The sequence below is a fragment of the Siniperca chuatsi genome, linkage group LG11 (assembly GCF_020085105.1).
Source record: "Siniperca chuatsi isolate FFG_IHB_CAS linkage group LG11, ASM2008510v1, whole genome shotgun sequence".
Lineage (NCBI taxonomy): Eukaryota > Metazoa > Chordata > Actinopteri > Centrarchiformes > Sinipercidae > Siniperca > Siniperca chuatsi.
In genome coordinates this window covers 29272420-29289511 of record NC_058052.1, presented here as the reverse complement: position 1 = coordinate 29289511, position 17092 = coordinate 29272420, and the positions used below count along the sequence as shown (strand labels likewise).

The following is a 17092-nucleotide window of genomic DNA, read 5'->3' as shown; positions in this document are numbered from 1 at the left end:
AAATCGACGAGCCCTGATTGTACTCTGGTTTCTACGGCGGCCCCTGAAGGTCAGGGTCTTGGTGAGGACTACTTTTGCGACTCGTCACCTTACACGATGTCCGCTGCAAAGAAGTTACCAGAACATGATGAGACTTCTGGGTCGGCGCTGTTCGAATGAGGACCATCACTTACAGCAACAGGCCTTCTGCCGAAACCCGTTTCAGCACCGAAGGTTCCTGTAATTTGCTTTGAGCGGAGAACAGTCGTCTTTTTGTGCTGTGTTGCACTGACTCCCGCTTCTTCTTCATCCCTTTGTATCTGCTGCAGACAATCTTCATCGCCCTTCATTCGCACTCTGAGACTGGAAGCTTCAGATTCAGTTGTTCAGATTTCAACTCAGAATAAGATCGAAAGAAGTTCAGGCTGCTGACAAACAGGTCAATACATCACAATCACCACAATCACAACCTGAAGATTACCTAACGGCTGCTGCCCCCTGTAGGTCCGCTCAGGAAGTGCGCGCTGCAGATCTGGATCAATCGGTTTTATGTTTCTTTATGTTTCACGTTAAATATTTAAAATGTTTTTACGTTGAAGCTGAAGCGAAGGTTCAGAATCATCAAATAAAGAAAGAAAAAAGAACAAAACTCAAACTAAGTTAATGATAAATACACTCAAGGTCCACTTACTCTCTTTTCTTACTCTCTGATGATGACTGTGTGAAACGGCTGAAAGCTCCAGAACACGGCAGTAAGTGAGAAGTCAAGAATGAACTCAAACACGTACAAAAACAATATGTAAGATGATATTGTATTGTGCTATAAAACATACATTTTACCAAAACAACAAAACAAACAGGAGAAAACAACGAGCAGATAAAAAACAAACAAACTGGATTTTATGTTTAGTTTATTGAAGCAGCAGATTCAGAATCAGATTAGTTTGACGTTAAAGCTGCAGCGCGGATACGTCACGTCACAGGTGTCCGACCCGACAGGCTGACCTCAGCTCAGTCGGTCAGATAATCAATAAGCTTTCAGCCGAGTTCCACATACTTCAGACGAGCTCCAGTTTGACTGCTGAGCTCCATAAGATCATCTGAACTTTCAGAGATGAATAAACTGATTTGAGCCGAAGACGTCCAGTTTATTAGGGACGCCCGTGAGGTCATCATCCAACATGATCAATCAGTTAAATCAATACAACCCGAACAGTATAACTTCACGTTGGATCAGACTTGGTTTCAGCTGTTCCTAATAATATGGACACTGAGCGTAGGTGTTATGTATTATTATTAATTAATCTGAGATTCAGTTTGCAGAAACAGAATGATATTGATTATCAGAGGAGTTTCTGTTGGCGAACTAATCAATTCATTTTGACGCCACGCCGCAGGTCTGAGCTCACGGGGTCAGATTTTACTTTCTGTCCGTTAAAGCAACGTTTGGTTTTATTGTGTCAGAAAACAAACAGCATCGGCCCGAGCCGCTGCTGTCCTGACCCCAGATCTGCTGCTGCTGCTGCTGCTGCTGTCCTGACCCCAGATCTGCTGCTGCTGTCCTGACCCCAGATCTGCTGCTGCTGCTGCTGCTGCTGTCCTGACCCCAGATCTGCTGCTGCTGTCCTGACCCCAGATCTGCTGCTGCTGCTGCTGTCCTGACCCCAGATCTGCTGCTGCTGTCCTGACCCCAGCTGTCCTGCTGCAGATCTGCTGCTGCTGTCCTGACCCCAGATCTGCTGCTGCTGCTGCTGTCCTGACCCCAGATCTGCTGCTGCTGTCCTGACCCCAGATCTGCTGCTGCTGCTGCTGCTGCTGTCCTGACCCCAGATCTGCTGCTGCTGCTGCTGTCCTGACCCCAGATCTGCTGCTGCTGCTGCTGTCCTGACCCCAGATCTGCTGCCGCTGCTGCTGTCCTGACCCCAGATCTGCTGCTGCTGTCCTGACCCCAGATCTGCTGCTGCTGTCCTGACCCCAGATCTGCTGCTGCTGTCCTGACCCCAGATCTGCTGCTGCTGTCCTGACCCCAGATCTGCTGCTGCTGTCCTGACCCCAGATCTGCTGCTGCTGCTGCTGTCCTGACCCCAGATCTGCTGCTGCTGCTGTCCTGACCCCAGATCTGCTGCTGCTGCTGCTGTCCTGACCCCAGATCTGCTGCTGCTGCTGCTGCTGTCCTGACCCCAGATCTGCTGCTGCTGTCCTGCTGCTGCTGCTGTCCTGACCCCAGATCTGCTGCTGCTGTCCTGCTGCTGCTGTCCTGACCCCAGATCTGCTGCTGCTGTCCTGACCCCAGATCTGCTGCTGCTGCTGCTGTCCTGACCCCAGATCTGCCGCTGCTGCTGTCCTGACCCCAGATCTGCTGCTGCTGTCCTGACCCCAGATCTGCCGCTGCTGCTGTCCTGACCCCAGATCTGCTGCTGCTGTCCTGACCCCAGATCTGCTGCAGCGTCAGACTCACGTGAATCTCTGCTGTTTTCGTCGGACGCTTTAATCCACAGATAATTCCCACTTTACTGCTGTCAGACGATAAGCGATGCTCCTCTGTAATCCAGCACGACTGTTTTTCCGCAGACCGGAGGTCAGATTAAAGGATGTATACAACCGTTAATCCCACCTTTGTGTTTGTACAATAGATTTAATCACCTTTAGGAGTTTTAATGATCCTGTTTGTCTCTGATGGCTGATTGTTAATCTGCTGATCAGCTGATCCAAACAACAGAAACACGATTTGATCCCGTTTCTTTCTCTGTTAAAGGGACACTAGTTACGCTGCAGGCGGGTTTAAACCAGCCGCTGAGCGCCTCTTGATGTCATCGCGTCCGACGTTCAGAGATTCTGGAGGGAAACAAACACGCAAACGATTATTCGTGTAAAACAGCTGTTTACAGAGAGGACGATCGGAAACAACCAACCAGAAGGTTCGGCCTGCCGACGTTAAAACTGCGACATCAGCGTGACGGGAAGCCAAACTCTTATATTCTGTTTGCTGCTCACCGAGGTGGATCTGGTCCCACTGATCCAAGTCCAGATCTCAGATCAAGACACAGTATAACACTAAATAAAAGCGCTGCTTCCCTGGTTTGGTCTCCTCTGATCCAGTGAAGGACAGCAGCTTCAACACGACACAAAGCAGCTCCGTAAAGAAAAGCTTTCCCCAGAGGATCTGATCTCAGCCCCATCCAGCACCTCTGGGATGAACCGGAACCCCGACTGAGAGCCAGACCTGATCCTGATGCTCTGCGGGCTGAGTGGGAGCGAATCCCTGCAGCTGGTTCAACATCTGGAGGCCAGACTGACCCCAGCAGAGTGCTGGAGCAGCAGGTTCACGAACATGGTCTCTGTAACCCTGAACAGACCTGGTCAGAGGTGACAGTCGGCTTCTGCAGCGTCTGCTTCAGGTGAGCTTTGGTCTGCAGGTGAGCCTTCAGGAAGGTGAGCAGGCGGAAGTGTTTCCCGCAGTCGAGGCAGCTGTAGGGCGTCTCTCCGGTGTGGATGCTGCGGTGCCTCATGAAGCTGGTGGCCAGGTTGAAGGTTTTGGAGCAGAGGGTGCACCTGTACGGCTTCTCCCCGGTGTGGGTGTACCTGTGGTCCCTCAGCAGCTCCTTCAGGCGGTAACTCTTCCCGCAGATGTCGCAGTGGAACGGTTTCTCTCCCGTGTGGCTCCTCTGGTGAACTTTAAACTGCGACAGGTTGGGGAACTTCTTGCCGCACACCTCGCAGGTGATGATGGTGTCTCCGGCCGGCAGCTCGTCGGCGGGGAGCTCGTGCGAGTGTTTGCTGATGACGTGGTTCTTCAGGCAGCGGTAGCTCTTGCCGCAGACGGAGCAGAGCTGCCTCTCTCCGGTGTGGATCACCTGGTGGCTGCGCAGGTTGGCGGCCTGGGTGAAGCCCTTCCCGCAGGTGGAGCACTGGTACGGCCGGACCTCCTGGTGCACCAGTTTGTGGCGCGTCAGGTGGCAGGCGTGGTAGAAGCTCTTCCCGCAGACGTCGCAGATGAACGTCTTCTCGAAGTGGGTCATCCTGTGCGTCTTCAGCACGCTGATGCAGGAGTAGCCCTTCCCGCAGATGTCGCAGTGGCAGGTTTTCTCTCCGGTGTGCCGCGCCTTCACGTGCAGGTTGCGGTGAGCTTTGTGGTTGAATCTCTTGGGGCAGTAGTCACAGGTGTACGGCAGCAGCCCGTGCTCTTTGATCTCGTGTTCACGGAGTCTCAGGATGCCGGTGAACGGCGTCCCGCACACCGAGCACACCAGGTGAGACTTCTTCTCGTGGTCGGAGAGTCGCTCTGCGCTGGGAAACAGCATCCCACACTGTAAACACTGGTGGTGAGTTTCTGTGGTCTCTGCGCGCTGAGACGTGTCTTTTTTCCGCCTGCTGGCGCAATGTTTCCTGCCGCGCGCTGCAGAGGCTCCGCCCTCCACCGCCGAGGGGGTGCCGGGCGGCGGCGAGGACGGCCGAGCGTACTCGTGGTCGGGGACGTCGGCCTGCAGGGGAGGGGAGGGGGAGGAGCGCTCGCTGTGCAGAGCCATGGCTTCACCTGTCGCATCCGAGGTTTTATTTTCACCTGTAACACAAGAACAAGGAGGTCTTAGAGGTTAAAATGCGTGTTAGCGATACCATTAAAGCTAGGCTAGGTAACGCTGGAGAAACTAGAGACACGTAAAAAAAATCCAACCCCCTCCCTCCAAAGCCACTCCCCCAAAACACATGTTCATGCGCAGAGAGTGCACGCAGGTAGGCACGCAGGTAGGCACGCCAATCGTTTCATTCATTATTACAGTTACGGGATTGTTTTCAATTTTATTCAATACATTACGCTAGCTTTAACTGATGTGTCGATAAAGGTTAGTCAAGGTAGTTCGACAGCTTTATTAATGTTTTTGGTCCACGTTTGGGGGCAGCAGGACAACCTGCAAATGCAACATCTGACATATTATCATTTTATAAAGCAGTTGATGCTAACATGTTAGCATGTTAGCAAACAGCTGCTCGTTTCCGTCTCCAGCAGCCACGTGACGCTTCATCGGGAGGCGTGTCAGAGTCACGTGACGCTTCATCAGGAGGCGTGTCAGAGTCACATGACGCTCCGTCAGGAGGCGTGTCAGAGTCACATGACGCTTCATCGGGAGGCGTGTCAGAGTCACGTGACGCTTAATCGGGAGGCGTGTCAGAGTCACGTGACGCTTCGTCGGGAGGCGTGTCAGAGTCACGTGACGCTTCGTCGGGAGGCGTGTCAGAGTCACATGACGCCGCCAGGAGGCGTGTCAGAGTCACATGACGCCGTCAGGAGGCGTGTCAGAGTCACGTGATGCTTCATCAGGAGGCGTGTCAGAGTCACATGACGCCGTCAGGAGGCGTGTCAGAGTCACGTGATGCTTCATCAGAGGCGTGTCAGAGTCACATGACGCCGTCAGGAGGCGTGTCAGAGTCACATGACGCTTCATCAGGAGGCGTGTCAGAGTCACATGACGCCGTCAGGAGGCGTGTCAGAGTCACATGACGCTTCATCAGGAGGCGAGTCAGAGCGACATGACGCTTCATCAGGAGGCGTGTCAGAGTCACATGACGCTTCATCAGGAGGCGTGACAGAGTCACACGACGCTTCATCAGGAGGCGTGTCAGAGTCACATGACGCTTCGTCAGGAGGCGTGTCAGAGTCACATGACGCTTCATCAGGAGGCGTGTCTGCGTCTCCTGATGGACGTCGGTCCGGTCTTCTCTCTGTCAGCTCTGTGTTTGGTCTCCAGCAGCTGCTGAGGGAAACATCTGGCTCTTTAGCAGCTAGATGCTCCGCTACGTTCAGCAGCTGGACTCTGACTGCGTCTGTCAGCTGTTTGCTGCCGAGCAGCTCGAGTCCAGCGGCTTCATCAGAACCACTGAGACTGAACCAGACAGGAAATGTGCTGCAACACCAAAACTAGCAGCTAAAAGAGGCTAAAAGGCTCCGTGGAGCTGCGGAGACGGAGACAGTTCTCAGCTATCAGAGAAACTTCAATCCATTGTTTATATAAAATTATTAATTAGATCAGTTTTAAATCAGGAATAAATCAACATGGTGATGAATCTGAGAAGTCAGCTTTCCGTACTCGACGGTTTTTGCTGCTCTGTGCTACAGACACATTTTAATCAGTGACCCAGCAGGATGTTTACGTTTCCTCTGAGTATCTACGTGTCAGCTGGGCCACAGAGGGTTCGTTTACCATCCGACCAAACTGGGTAAAGCTAGAGTTAGCAGTTAACGCTGGAATCACCTTCTGGTTCTGGTTCTGGTTCCGGTTATTGGCTGAATGAATGGAGTTTCCCCAGTCAGATAAACTCACCGTTAGCATTAGCTTTAGCATCGCTCTCCAGTGACACCAGCACACACTTGGAGTCGACGGCAGCGCTCTACAAAACAGAAAACAGTAACCAGTGTTCAGTTTGTTCGGGGCTCGGAGGATCTCTGCTTCTCCCGACTGTTGGTGTGGCGTTCACTGACCCCGTAAACCAGGATGTAGGTCTGTTCTGTGGGGGGGCGCTCACCACCGCCGTCTTCACCTGAAACACACAGGAAACACTCAGCTGCTTTAAACCGACCGTGACCGTGTCCGCCCACTTCTCCTTCGTGAGACATCGAAAGTCCCTTAAAGGGGAACTCTTCCCAGGTATTTCTGTCAGAGCGACTAACTGGGACAGCGGTCTTTGAAACTGGTCCAGTATTGAGCGAGAGCGCTGCAGCAGCTGGTTCAGCGTCCTCGGCCCGTCTCTCGCTCTCCTCGTCCGCTCTGCTATTTGTCCAGTGGCCCCATCCAGATCCTCGAAACCAGCTACATGTTCAGCCGTGACTCTGAAAATCCAGAGGATAGCCAGACCTGAGCAGACCTGAGGACAGTCAGACCTGAACAGACCTGAAGACAGTGAGACCTGAACAGACCTCAGGACAGCCAGACCTGAACAGACCTGAACAGACCAGAGGACAGTCAGACCTGAGGACAGTGAGACCTGAACAGACCAGAGGACAGTCAGACCAGAACAGACCTGAACAGACCAGAGGACAGTCAGACCTGAGGACAGTCAGACCTGAACAGACCTGAGGACAGTCAGACCTGAACAGACCTCAGGACAGTCAGACCTGAGGACAGTCAGACCTGAAGACAGTCAGACCTGAGGACAGTGAGACCTGAGGACAGCCAGACCTGAACAGACCTGAACAGACCAGAGGACAGTCAGACCTGAAGACAGTCAGACCTGAACAGACCTGAGGACAGCCAGACCTGAAGACAGTCAGACCTGAACAGACCAGAGGACAGTCAGACCTGAGGACAGTCAGACCTGAACAGACCTGAACAGACCAGAGGACAGCCAGACCAGAGGACAGTCAGACCTGAACAGACCTGAACAGACCAGAGGACAGCCAGACCTGAAGAGACCTGAACAGACCTGAGGACAGCCAGACCTGAAGAGACCTGAACAGACCTGAGGACAGCCAGACCTGAACAGACCTGAACAGACCAGAGGACAGCCAGACCTGAACAGACCTGAACAGACCTGAGGACAGCCAGACCTGAAGAGACCTGAACAGACCAGAGGACAGCCAGACCAGAGGACAGTCAGACCTGAACAGACCTGAACAGACCAGAGGACAGCCAGACCTGAACAGACCTGAACAGACCAGAGGACAGCCAGACCTGAAGAGACCTGAACAGACCAGAGGACAGTCAGACCTGAACAGACCTGAACAGACCTGAGGACAGCCAGACCTGAAGAGACCTGAACAGACCAGAGGACAGCCAGACCAGAGGACAGTCAGACCTGAACAGACCTGAGGACAGCCAGACCTGAAGAGACCTGAACAGACCAGAGGACAGCCAGACCAGAGGACAGTCAGACCTGAACAGACCTGAGGACAGTCAGACCTGAACAGACCAGAGGACAGCCAGACCAGAGGACAGTCAGACCTGAACAGACCTGAGGACAGTCAGACCTGAACAGACCAGAGGACAGCCAGACCTGAAGAGACCTGAACAGACCAGAGGACAGTCAGACCTGAACAGACCTGAACAGAGAGGACAGCCAGACCTGAAGAGACCTGAACAGACCAGAGGACAGTCAGACCTGAACAGACCTGAACAGACCTGAGGACAGCCAGACCTGAAGAGACCTGAACAGACCAGAGGACAGCCAGACCAGAGGACAGTCAGACCTGAACAGACCTGAGGACAGTCAGACCTGAACAGACCCACAGTTCTTACTCTTTCTCCTGTGATGATGACGACGATGATGATGACGATGATGATGATGATGATGATGATGATGATGATGATGAAGACGCACCATGTGATCAGAGCTGACAGAGACTCACCTTGGATCCACTCAGGTATTAGACATATTGACACACAGACCTTAAACCTGCACCAATGCAACAGGACCCTACCAGACCTGATTTGACTGTAGAGACTCTGGACCCAGACTGGCTCAGGTCCAGGTCTCGCAGACCAGTGAAGACCTCTAAACTGAACCCAGTAATGCTGCAGCTTCCCTGCATGAAAGGGGCTTTGCTCACCTTCTGTTGTCTTCATCAAACACTCGCTGCTCTCATGAGACTCAGGTGGATCCTTCAGGTCTCCCGGAGTCTCCGCCTGCTTCCCAGCAGCCCCCTCGACCATCTTCAGGATTTTATCAACAGCTTCGACACACAAGCTGTCCACCAGAGTGCCGAGTTTCTCCTGAGACAAAGACCGGAGCGCAACACACATGTGAGCAACTGCTGTCGGGTTTCTCTCAGAGCAAACTCCATTCAAATATCTGTCAATTTAATGCTGTTTGGCCATTTAATAAAAACTATTTGTTTAGATTAATACATAAGGAACTTTTCACAACAAAGTTTACAAAATGCTGCTCAACATATCCAGCAAACAGACTTACAACTAAAAACAACAAGACACGAGTCGGGGGGCTGGATTTCAGCATTACAGGTGAACACGACGAGTGTCTTTTTAACATAATGTAACGCAGGTAAACTGTAACTGAGTAGTTTAGCATGTAATGTGACTTTGATCAAAATCAGATGACTAAAATAATGTATTTAATCTTGCAGGGATTGTCATTTATTATGTTCACGGTGAGACCAGAATCTCAAAATATCAGTTTCATGTAGGGCTGCCAGTAGTGATTATTGTGATGATCAATTAATCTATTTAATTTTTTTTTTGATTGAATGGATGATTTATTAATAGATTAATAAACAATAACGAGAGAAAAGGCAGAGACTCCTCACACTGGCCAGACTGAACAAGATAATGACTTAAATTGATTAACTGATTATCAAAATGTTGGTCAAATAATCGATTGACTGTCTGATTCTGCGCCGAACTGCAGCAGTGTAGTTATCGTCTTTCTCAGCGCGGTGTCGGATTCACCAAACAATGTTTAACACTACTTTTTACGCCTTAAAGTCTAAATTGCTTGTTATAATATTGTATTGCGTCTAACAGTGTAACTACGTAAGTTGGCTAACAAACTGAAAATGCTTAAATTATAAGATTTTTCAATGGACTCTGGTGTAACTATATGAAGACTATGAGTGTAAAGTCAAGCTCTTGTTTAACATTATAACAGTAGATTAGCCCATAATCTGAGACTCCACTGACACACCTCCTGTCATTACACCGGGAGCCCCCGGGACCGAAACAGTTAAAGTAGAGTTAGCTGTTAGCTACAGTTAGCCGCGGTAGCTTACCTCCGTTTCGGGATTTTGTTTATTCAAAGACACTTTCTCCGCCGCTGTGAAAATCTCCGTCACCACCGCCTTGGCGAGGTTATTCACGATTAGCGTGAGCTCCTTTTTAAAAGTTAGTAAATCCACCATATTTACGAATTCGCGCACTTAACAGCTTGCTAGCTTAGCAAAAAAAACAACTAAAGCGCCTAATGCGGATAAAGGAAGTGACGTAGATGTCTCGTCCAACGGCTAATGGCTTCTGATTCTGCGGCTGCGCAGCAGCTCATGCAGTCAGTTAAATTGCGTGTAATTTTACAAGAGTAACAGTAACTTCTCTGTGTGTTTGTTTTCAATATTTTATATCTTTTAATGTTTCAGTATAGATACATATCGAAGAGACGTGTCACGACTTACAGAAAGCAATATTTGGGACAAAATCGATTAGTAAAACTTTTTTTAATTTAAGATAATAATTATGACTTCTCTTAATTACACGATTCTTATTAATTGTTAAACTAAAGATATTACAAGTTAATTTGCGATTTCAGACATCTAACTGTAATGACGAGTGGAAACGTCAGATGTATTTTGCCGCTGAGAGATTTGTTAAATCCCTGATGTTATTCCCACTAATACTACACTAATAATGACTCATAAAAATGCTTTTGTAATAATAGATAGTCAAGTGAAACCTTTGTAAATGTTATATTATTTTACTGTATTTATATGGAAGTCTGTGGCTGCCAAAATTAAAATGAAATTATTTAATTAAATTTAATTTGTGTGCACAGGATGTACAATAAAATTTAATAATTGTGCATAATTGTGCCAATTTTTCCACGTGTCTTTTGTTAAATCTGTCAAAGTCAGCTATTAATACATTTGACCAAACTAACAACGAAAAATGAAAAAGGCCAAATGGGCTTAAATCAGGGTATCGTTCAAGGTTTGCAGATTCATTCGAGTTTAGGTTGCACGTTTTCAACAATCGTCAAATGAAAAGTCAATTTTAAATTCAATATGGCAGCGTTATACTTACAAGTACACAACAATTTGTTAGCAATTTTATTTAATTTTTGCAGTAATTATGCATTTTAAAACATGAAAATGTAAATGGGATTTCTGTGTGTGTATTATGCTCCACAACTATTTTAAGCATAACTAAGTTTTTCCTCCTGAAATTTCCTGAAAAATCAGATTTTCGGGGACATGGAGCCGTGATATGTGTAATAAAGTTTAATTAGTGTTCATTATTTCTGATTAATCTTAAATGTAAATTAAAATATTCTGCGATGTTTGTGTTGAATGATCAAAATAAAAGTCCCGAAAAGTTCCAAAAATACTTTTTTATTCACCTTCAACCTGCTGAACCTGCTGCTGTAGGCCTGCATACATATGACAGTAATAAACAGACTTTTTTAAAATATTACATTTAAATTACATTCATTCACAGAGCTTCAGTCAGGCCGGTCAGCGCTTGACAGACAGTCAAACTATAAAACACAGAAACCAACAGGAATAAAACATTAAATAGCCTCTTATTTTCCAAAAAACAAGGATATAAAACATACTCTCAGTACAATACAATAATAAACACACAGACAGACTTCATCATTTACATCCTCCTGAAACAGTTCACAGGTCTTTCAGAAAAGACTCGGTCTGATTCCTCGAGGTCGATCTGACTGTGGCGGCGGCGGCGTTCCACGTTGCGTTAGCTTGTTTCCATCCTGGGAGCACAGAGAGTTCGCTAGCAGAGGTACATTTAACGCTACAAGTTGCTTCATTGTTAAAAATCCCTGGATAAGAGACTCAAACAATCAGAAGTATTTTTGTCCCTAAACTTCACTTGTTTCAACATCAACCTCTGACGTCCCGATAGTTGTTAGCTTGCTAATACGCTAATAAATCTTTATTTCATTACCAGTTAACACTTGTTAGCATATTGCCCACCAATATACCAGCACTCTAATATTATATTTGACATTACCAGTAAAAGCTTGTTAGCATGATAAAATATTACCCACAGGCTACTAGTTTAGCATACTTACATTTACTAGCATGCTAACATACTACTAGTCTAACATTACATTTAAAAACAGTTTGTTATCATTGTAGAATAGTAACCATAGGCTAATATTTTAGCATACTAACATTAACTAGCATGCTTACATACTAGTAGTCTAATATTACATTTTAAATAAACAGTAAATGTTTGTTACTATTGTAACATAGTAACCATAGGCTATTTAGCCTTAAATTAAAAGGCTTAATCACTTTATCTTAGCATACTAACACATTAAAAATAAAATGGTGACTGAGGCCACAGTAGAGATTTTTAGTGTGTTTCGGAGTGCTGCTATCGCAGTTCATAAGCATACCAAGGTTTAATAGCATGCTAACACATAAGCACTCAAATATTACCACTTAAATTATTAATTTAATTGAATGTAAAGTATTAGTATTTTTTGTTAGCATGATAGAATATTGTAATAAGTGATTCAAAAAGCTTAGTAGCCTTACGTCCAAATGTTTGTTAGCCTGCTGAAAGCAATATTGCTAACGCTTTATAGTTCATTATTAGTTTACATTTATTGGCATGTTAGCTTATAATGAGTAATTGTTAGCATAAATATTGTCCACTGGCTTATATTTTAGCATACTATTGAATGTTAGTATAGTGCAAGTGTTAACATTGTAAATCATTTCCCCTGCTGATATTTTAGCATGCTAACATTTATTAGCATGCCAATATTGTAGTTCTCTAATTTTACCTTTTATATTACCAGTAAACTTTGTTAGTATAAGAAAATATTACCCAAAGGCTAATATTTTAGCATACTCACACACAGTAGCATTTAAATATTTCCCCTTAAAGCTTTATGTGATAACTTGCATAGTAACAAACAACGTAATGGCTGTTCAGTCATTGGCTGTTCTTGTGATCCCTGAAAGAAGAGCCAATCAAATCCCCGCACTCCCACCGCCATCATCAAACAGTCACCACATCTTCAGTCCGACCATGTTTGACTCCTCCAACCTTCAGCTGTGTTCGTCCGACTCGCTGCTGCTCTGCCGTCGTGGCGAGGAGGCGGACCTTATCGAGCCTCCGGCCTCCTGCTGCTGTTTGGAGGAGCTGGACAGGTCGATGGCCACCTCCTCCTCCATCTCCTCCTCCTCCTCCTCCATCTCCAGCAGCTCCTCCCGCTCCTCCCCCGCCTCGGAGCGACGGGGCAGGGACGGCGAGGCTCGGGAGGCGTCGCAGAACGAGTCGGAGCGGGTCGAGTCCGACGGCGGAGGGCTGGAACACTTTTTGGACATTTCTATGGACTTCTTGTGCATTCCTGTGAGGACAGAGACAGAGACAGAGATTCAGTTCAGTCTGCGGGATTCAGATATATTATCATATAACAAGAAATACTGAAGAGATTCAGACGCTGCTCTGAGCGGCAGCAGGTCTTCGCGGATCCTTCAGTCCTTCAGCTCTCACTAACGACGAACTAGTTTCAGACAGTGATTCACTAAACCAGGCTGCACCGATAAAACTGAACAAACGTCTCAGCGAGTAAAGATTTTAGTCACATGTAAATCTGTTGCTAGGAAACATCTGTAGCGCCGTCCAATCAGGAGCAGGCAGCTATGTAAACAGGAAGTGACTGCAGCATCAGGAGCTAGCGTAACTTCCAAACATCACAGCTTCAGAGGCTGAAAGAGAAATCTGTAAATGTGTTAGTTTGTTTCTGTCTGCAGACACGAGTTAGTAGCATTCATACAGTTTATAATGAGAGGAAATATCTGACTATGCTAAGCTAACTGACGTTAGTCAGTTTCGTAATTTGAGATATGTAGCATTTATCAGGTTTCAGGTCAGAGACGTCGACCGAGCTCCAGATCGCCTCTTTCACTCTGAACGGCTCAGGTGTTAGCATGCTAACGCTAGCTGTGTCAGTTAGCTAACAACAGCTCCACCTGCAGCTAGCGGCTGTAAACATTTAGTGGCAGCTGATCTGAACGTGAGAACTGGACAGTGAGCTGCGACCTGTTTTAATGCAGCGACGACGAAGCTGCACTTAGTGACACCGACTGCTGATCATCTTAACTTTATTATTATTATTATTAGATTTTATTTTGGGAGCATTAATTGAGTCCCTGGTGCCTTTTTCTTGATAACATTCACTTTAAATCTGTGGCCAAAATCATTTTACTGTAACACCTAAAGAATGAGGCCAAAACTCGGCTAACAGCTGTGATAGTTTTGTTGAATGATGAACTTCTTGGTGTTGTGTTATTGAAACTGCGTGTTCAGTGCGTGTGTGTGTGTGTGCGTGTTCAGTGTGTGTGCGTGTTCAGTGTGTGCGCGTGTTCAGTGTGTGCGCGTGTTCAGTGTGTGTGTGTGCGTGTTCAGTGTGTGTGTGTGTTCAGGGCGTGTGTGTGTGTGCGTGTTCAGTTCAGTGTGTGTGTGTGTGTGCGTGTTCAGTGCGTGTGTGTGTGTGTGTGCGTGTTCAGTGCGTGTGTGTGTGTGCGTGTTCAGGGCGTGTGTGTGTGCGCGTGTTCAGTGTGTGTGTGTGCGTGTTCAGCGCGTGTGTGCGTGCGCGTGTTCAGTGTGTGTGTGTGTGTGTGTGCGTGTTCAGCGCGTGTGGACGCTGTGTATTGATGCATGGTGTGGTGCGTGTGCGTGGCACTGACGTGCATGCGGCTCACCGAGCAGCCAGGGGGCGCAGGATCCCATCATGCCGTTCTTGGCGGAGTTGAGGATGGACTCCGGCAGCGGGATGGAGTGACGCACCATCGCCCCGTACAGGCCGTACTCCGCCATGACGCTGCTGCGACCCCAGCACTTCTCACGCTTTCGCCACTTCGCCCGCCGGTTCTGGAACCACACCTGGAAAAAACACGACAAACCGTTTCAAACGTCCGGTCGAAAGCTCCAGAAAAAGCAAGCGAGTGGCCCTTGAGTTGAGGTTTTTCTTTTTTCCATCCTAGGACCCCTCACATTTCTCTCCTGACCCAGTGGAGGGGCCCCGACCCCCATGTTGGGAACCGCTTCCCATCTGGAAAAACCATCTATCTTTTCGGATCCAGTTCAGACTTTTTCTTCTTCGGCTGTTTTTAAAGCTTCACTTTATTTATTTATTTAATATGATGCGTTTTTAATGAGCAGTCAGGTGTGTCACCGTCAGCTGGTGTCCCACCTGGATCCTGTCCTCCGGCAGCTCCGTCTTCATGGCCAGCATCTCGCGGGCGTACACGTCGGGGTAGTGGGCCTCGTGGAAAGCTTTCTCCAGCTCCTCCAGCTGGTGCGACGTGAACACCGTCCTGCAGCCAGACACACCACAAACTGTCAGCTGCAGGAAGCAACTCAAAGCGCATTTACATTTCTTCAACAGCATAATTATTATTATTATTATTATTAATAATAATAATATATATAATCATCTCTAACCACGGTTTAACGATTTAGTTTGATCGTGTCTGAGTTGTTTAAATCACTCTGAAAGTATTTGTTTCTCCGTTTAAACTGATTTTCACTTCCAGCTGTTTCTCTCAAACGTTTCTTTATCTGAAAACATATTTATAAGAAATAAAAATAAACAACCCATTGAGCTCAATCAGATGTTGAGATATTCAGTAATATTAATGCATTAATGCATCGCAGTGCGGCTGAGTTAAAGACGTCTGACTGATGTTTTGTGTGAATAATAAAAAGTGAAAATATCTGTAAAATAAACATTTTTCTGACGTCAGGTGAGGAAGACTCTCTCACCTGTGGCGCCTCTTCTTCCTCTTCTGAGAGCTCGCGGAGCTTTTGGAGTCGTTGCGGTCGGACAGACACTCTTCATCTGCGGGACAAACAGGGACAGGCTGTTAGCACGGAGACACCTGCAGGGGCCTCACCTGTGGAGCTGAGGAGGAGGAGGAGGAGGAGGAGGAGGAGGAGGAGGAGGAAGAGGCTTCACAGCTGATTTAAAAAGCGACTAAAAGTTGACTTGAGTTGGAAAAAGGTTGCAGTTGGATCCGAAAGCGGAGAAGAGGCTTTAAAACCCGAGTTAACCCGAACTAACCCGAACTAACCCGAGGGGCCACAGATCCAGATCAGCAGCAACTTCAACACAAACACTAAAAGAGGAAAAATCGGTTCGGGCCGAGCCGAGCCGAGCCGTACCGGAGTACGCGTCCCGCTGGGCCTCCAGGTTCTGCAGGTAGTGGCTGTCGGCCCGGGCCTGCAGCAGCGGCAGGTGTCCCGGCAGGAAGCAGGGCGCCCCGGCGGGCTGCTGCGCCGCCAGGCTGCACAGGAAGCCGAGGCCCAGCGGCAGCGACCCTCCCGGGAAGGAGAACCCGCCGAGGCCGCCGCCGACGCCCTGCGGCTCCGCCCCGGGCCCGGAGCCCGCCGCCGACAGGCCCGAACCCGGGGCCCCGCCGGGCGGCTGCCGCACCTGCAGGTCCGACTCCAGGCCCAGCAGGTCGGTGATGGCAAAGCCTTTGGACCGGAACCCTGAGCCGTGCAGCCGGGACTTATCGATCCCAAATCCCGGAGATAGCATCTTGACTTTGGGCTTCTCTTCCTCCCGGGCCGTCATGCTGCTCATCAGGGCTGGACTCTGGAGGAGGAGGAGGGGGGACAGACCGGGACCGCCCGGCTGCCGGGCTCCTTTTATCTGGCTCCAGTCTCCGGGGATCACAGCAGCAGCCAATCAGAAATGAGAGCTCCGGCGGGGGGCGTGGCCTCTTGCCCCGGAGGATTAATTGCCTCCAATCTCCCTCCGATCCGATCCGGATCCTCTCTCTTTAATTTCTGCTGTTGGTCTCTGATCAGGACCCCCCCGGGACCGGATCGATGGCAGCAGGAGGAGCAGCACGTGGAGGATCCATCAGACTCATAATAATAATAATAATAATAATAATAATAATAATAATAATAATAATGATGATCATGTTAGGCCCTCAGCTCTTTAAACATGAAAATAATGTTTCAGGTTTTCACGACATCAGCAGAATAAAAACAATAAAAACCAGAATCTGAATCTGAATCTGTGCGCATTCACACTTATATTATAATTAATATATTATATATATTATATTATGTAAGATAATATTATGCTATAGTAGCGGTGCTCGTTATGCAGAATAATATAAATCATATTATTGATGCATTAATGTGTTCATAGCTTTATATTCTGCTGGGCAGCTCGTTAATTTCCTCCCAGGGATCAATAATAAAGTTTATCTTAATCTGTAATAATAAATCATAATTGATGTGTTTGTTATATTTTGTATTAATCTGCAAAGTAACTAAAGCACATTATAATTAATATTAAAATGCAGCGAAGCATGAAGAAATGAAAAACATCAGTAGCTGAGTCAGTGTGTCGGAGATATAATAACATTTAATATAATGAGTGATATTTATTATAATAT

The 17092-nt window shown here is 47.6% G+C and overlaps 2 protein-coding genes across 5 annotated transcripts; both read right to left on the bottom strand.

Moving 5' to 3' along the window:
* Nucleotides 1-770: 770 nt before the first annotated feature.
* LOC122884358 (zinc finger protein 135-like) lies at nucleotides 771-10411 on the bottom strand. Of its 2 annotated transcripts, XM_044214174.1 has the most exons (5): nucleotides 9695-10410; nucleotides 8519-8681; nucleotides 6455-6513; nucleotides 6297-6363; nucleotides 771-4540 (listed from the first exon to the last, which is right to left on the bottom strand). In XM_044214174.1, exons 1-5 carry the CDS (start codon nucleotides 9821-9823, stop codon nucleotides 3303-3305), a joined length of 1656 nt encoding a protein of 551 aa, XP_044070109.1. In that variant the 5' UTR covers nucleotides 9824-10410; the 3' UTR covers nucleotides 771-3302. The 2 variants fall into 2 exon arrangements, with proteins under 2 accessions (XP_044070109.1, XP_044070110.1); XM_044214175.1 differs by lacking the exons at nucleotides 6297-6363; nucleotides 6455-6513 and having other exon boundaries at nucleotides 9695-10411.
* Nucleotides 10412-11007: 596 nt separating this feature from the next.
* Nucleotides 11008-16310, bottom strand: vsx1 (visual system homeobox 1 homolog, chx10-like). Of its 3 annotated transcripts, XM_044214178.1 has the most exons (6): nucleotides 16100-16309; nucleotides 15840-16054; nucleotides 15441-15516; nucleotides 14869-14992; nucleotides 14363-14558; nucleotides 11008-13020 (listed from the first exon to the last, which is right to left on the bottom strand). In XM_044214178.1, the coding sequence occupies exons 1-6, from the start codon at nucleotides 16261-16263 to the stop codon at nucleotides 12719-12721; spliced, it is 1077 nt and encodes a 358-aa protein (XP_044070113.1). In that variant the 5' UTR covers nucleotides 16264-16309; the 3' UTR covers nucleotides 11008-12718. The 3 variants fall into 3 exon arrangements, with proteins under 3 accessions (XP_044070113.1, XP_044070112.1, XP_044070111.1); XM_044214177.1 differs by having other exon boundaries at nucleotides 14378-14558; nucleotides 15840-16310; XM_044214176.1 differs by having other exon boundaries at nucleotides 15840-16309.
* Nucleotides 16311-17092: the final 782 nt, after the last annotated feature.

Coding starts and splice junctions, on each gene's coding strand:
- LOC122884358 (XM_044214174.1), bottom strand. CDS start 9,823: ATGGTGGATTTACTAACTTTTAAAAAGGAGCTCACGCTAATCGTGAAT. Junction 6,514..8,518: donor TTTGATGAAGACAACAGAAG/GTGAGCAAAGCC, acceptor TGTGTGTTTCAG/GTGAAGACGGCGGTGGTGAG. Junction 4,541..6,296: donor TGCTAAAGCTAATGCTAACG/GTGAGTTTATCT, acceptor CTTGTGTTACAG/GTGAAAATAAAACCTCGGAT.
- vsx1 (XM_044214176.1), bottom strand. CDS start 16,263: ATGAGCAGCATGACGGCCCGGGAGGAAGAGAAGCCCAAAGTCAAGATG. Junction 15,517..15,839: donor CCAGCGGGACGCGTACTCCG/GTACGGCTCGGC, acceptor TTTGTCCCGCAG/ATGAAGAGTGTCTGTCCGAC. Junction 14,993..15,440: donor AGGAAGAAGAGGCGCCACAG/GTGAGAGAGTCT, acceptor GTCTGGCTGCAG/GACGGTGTTCACGTCGCACC.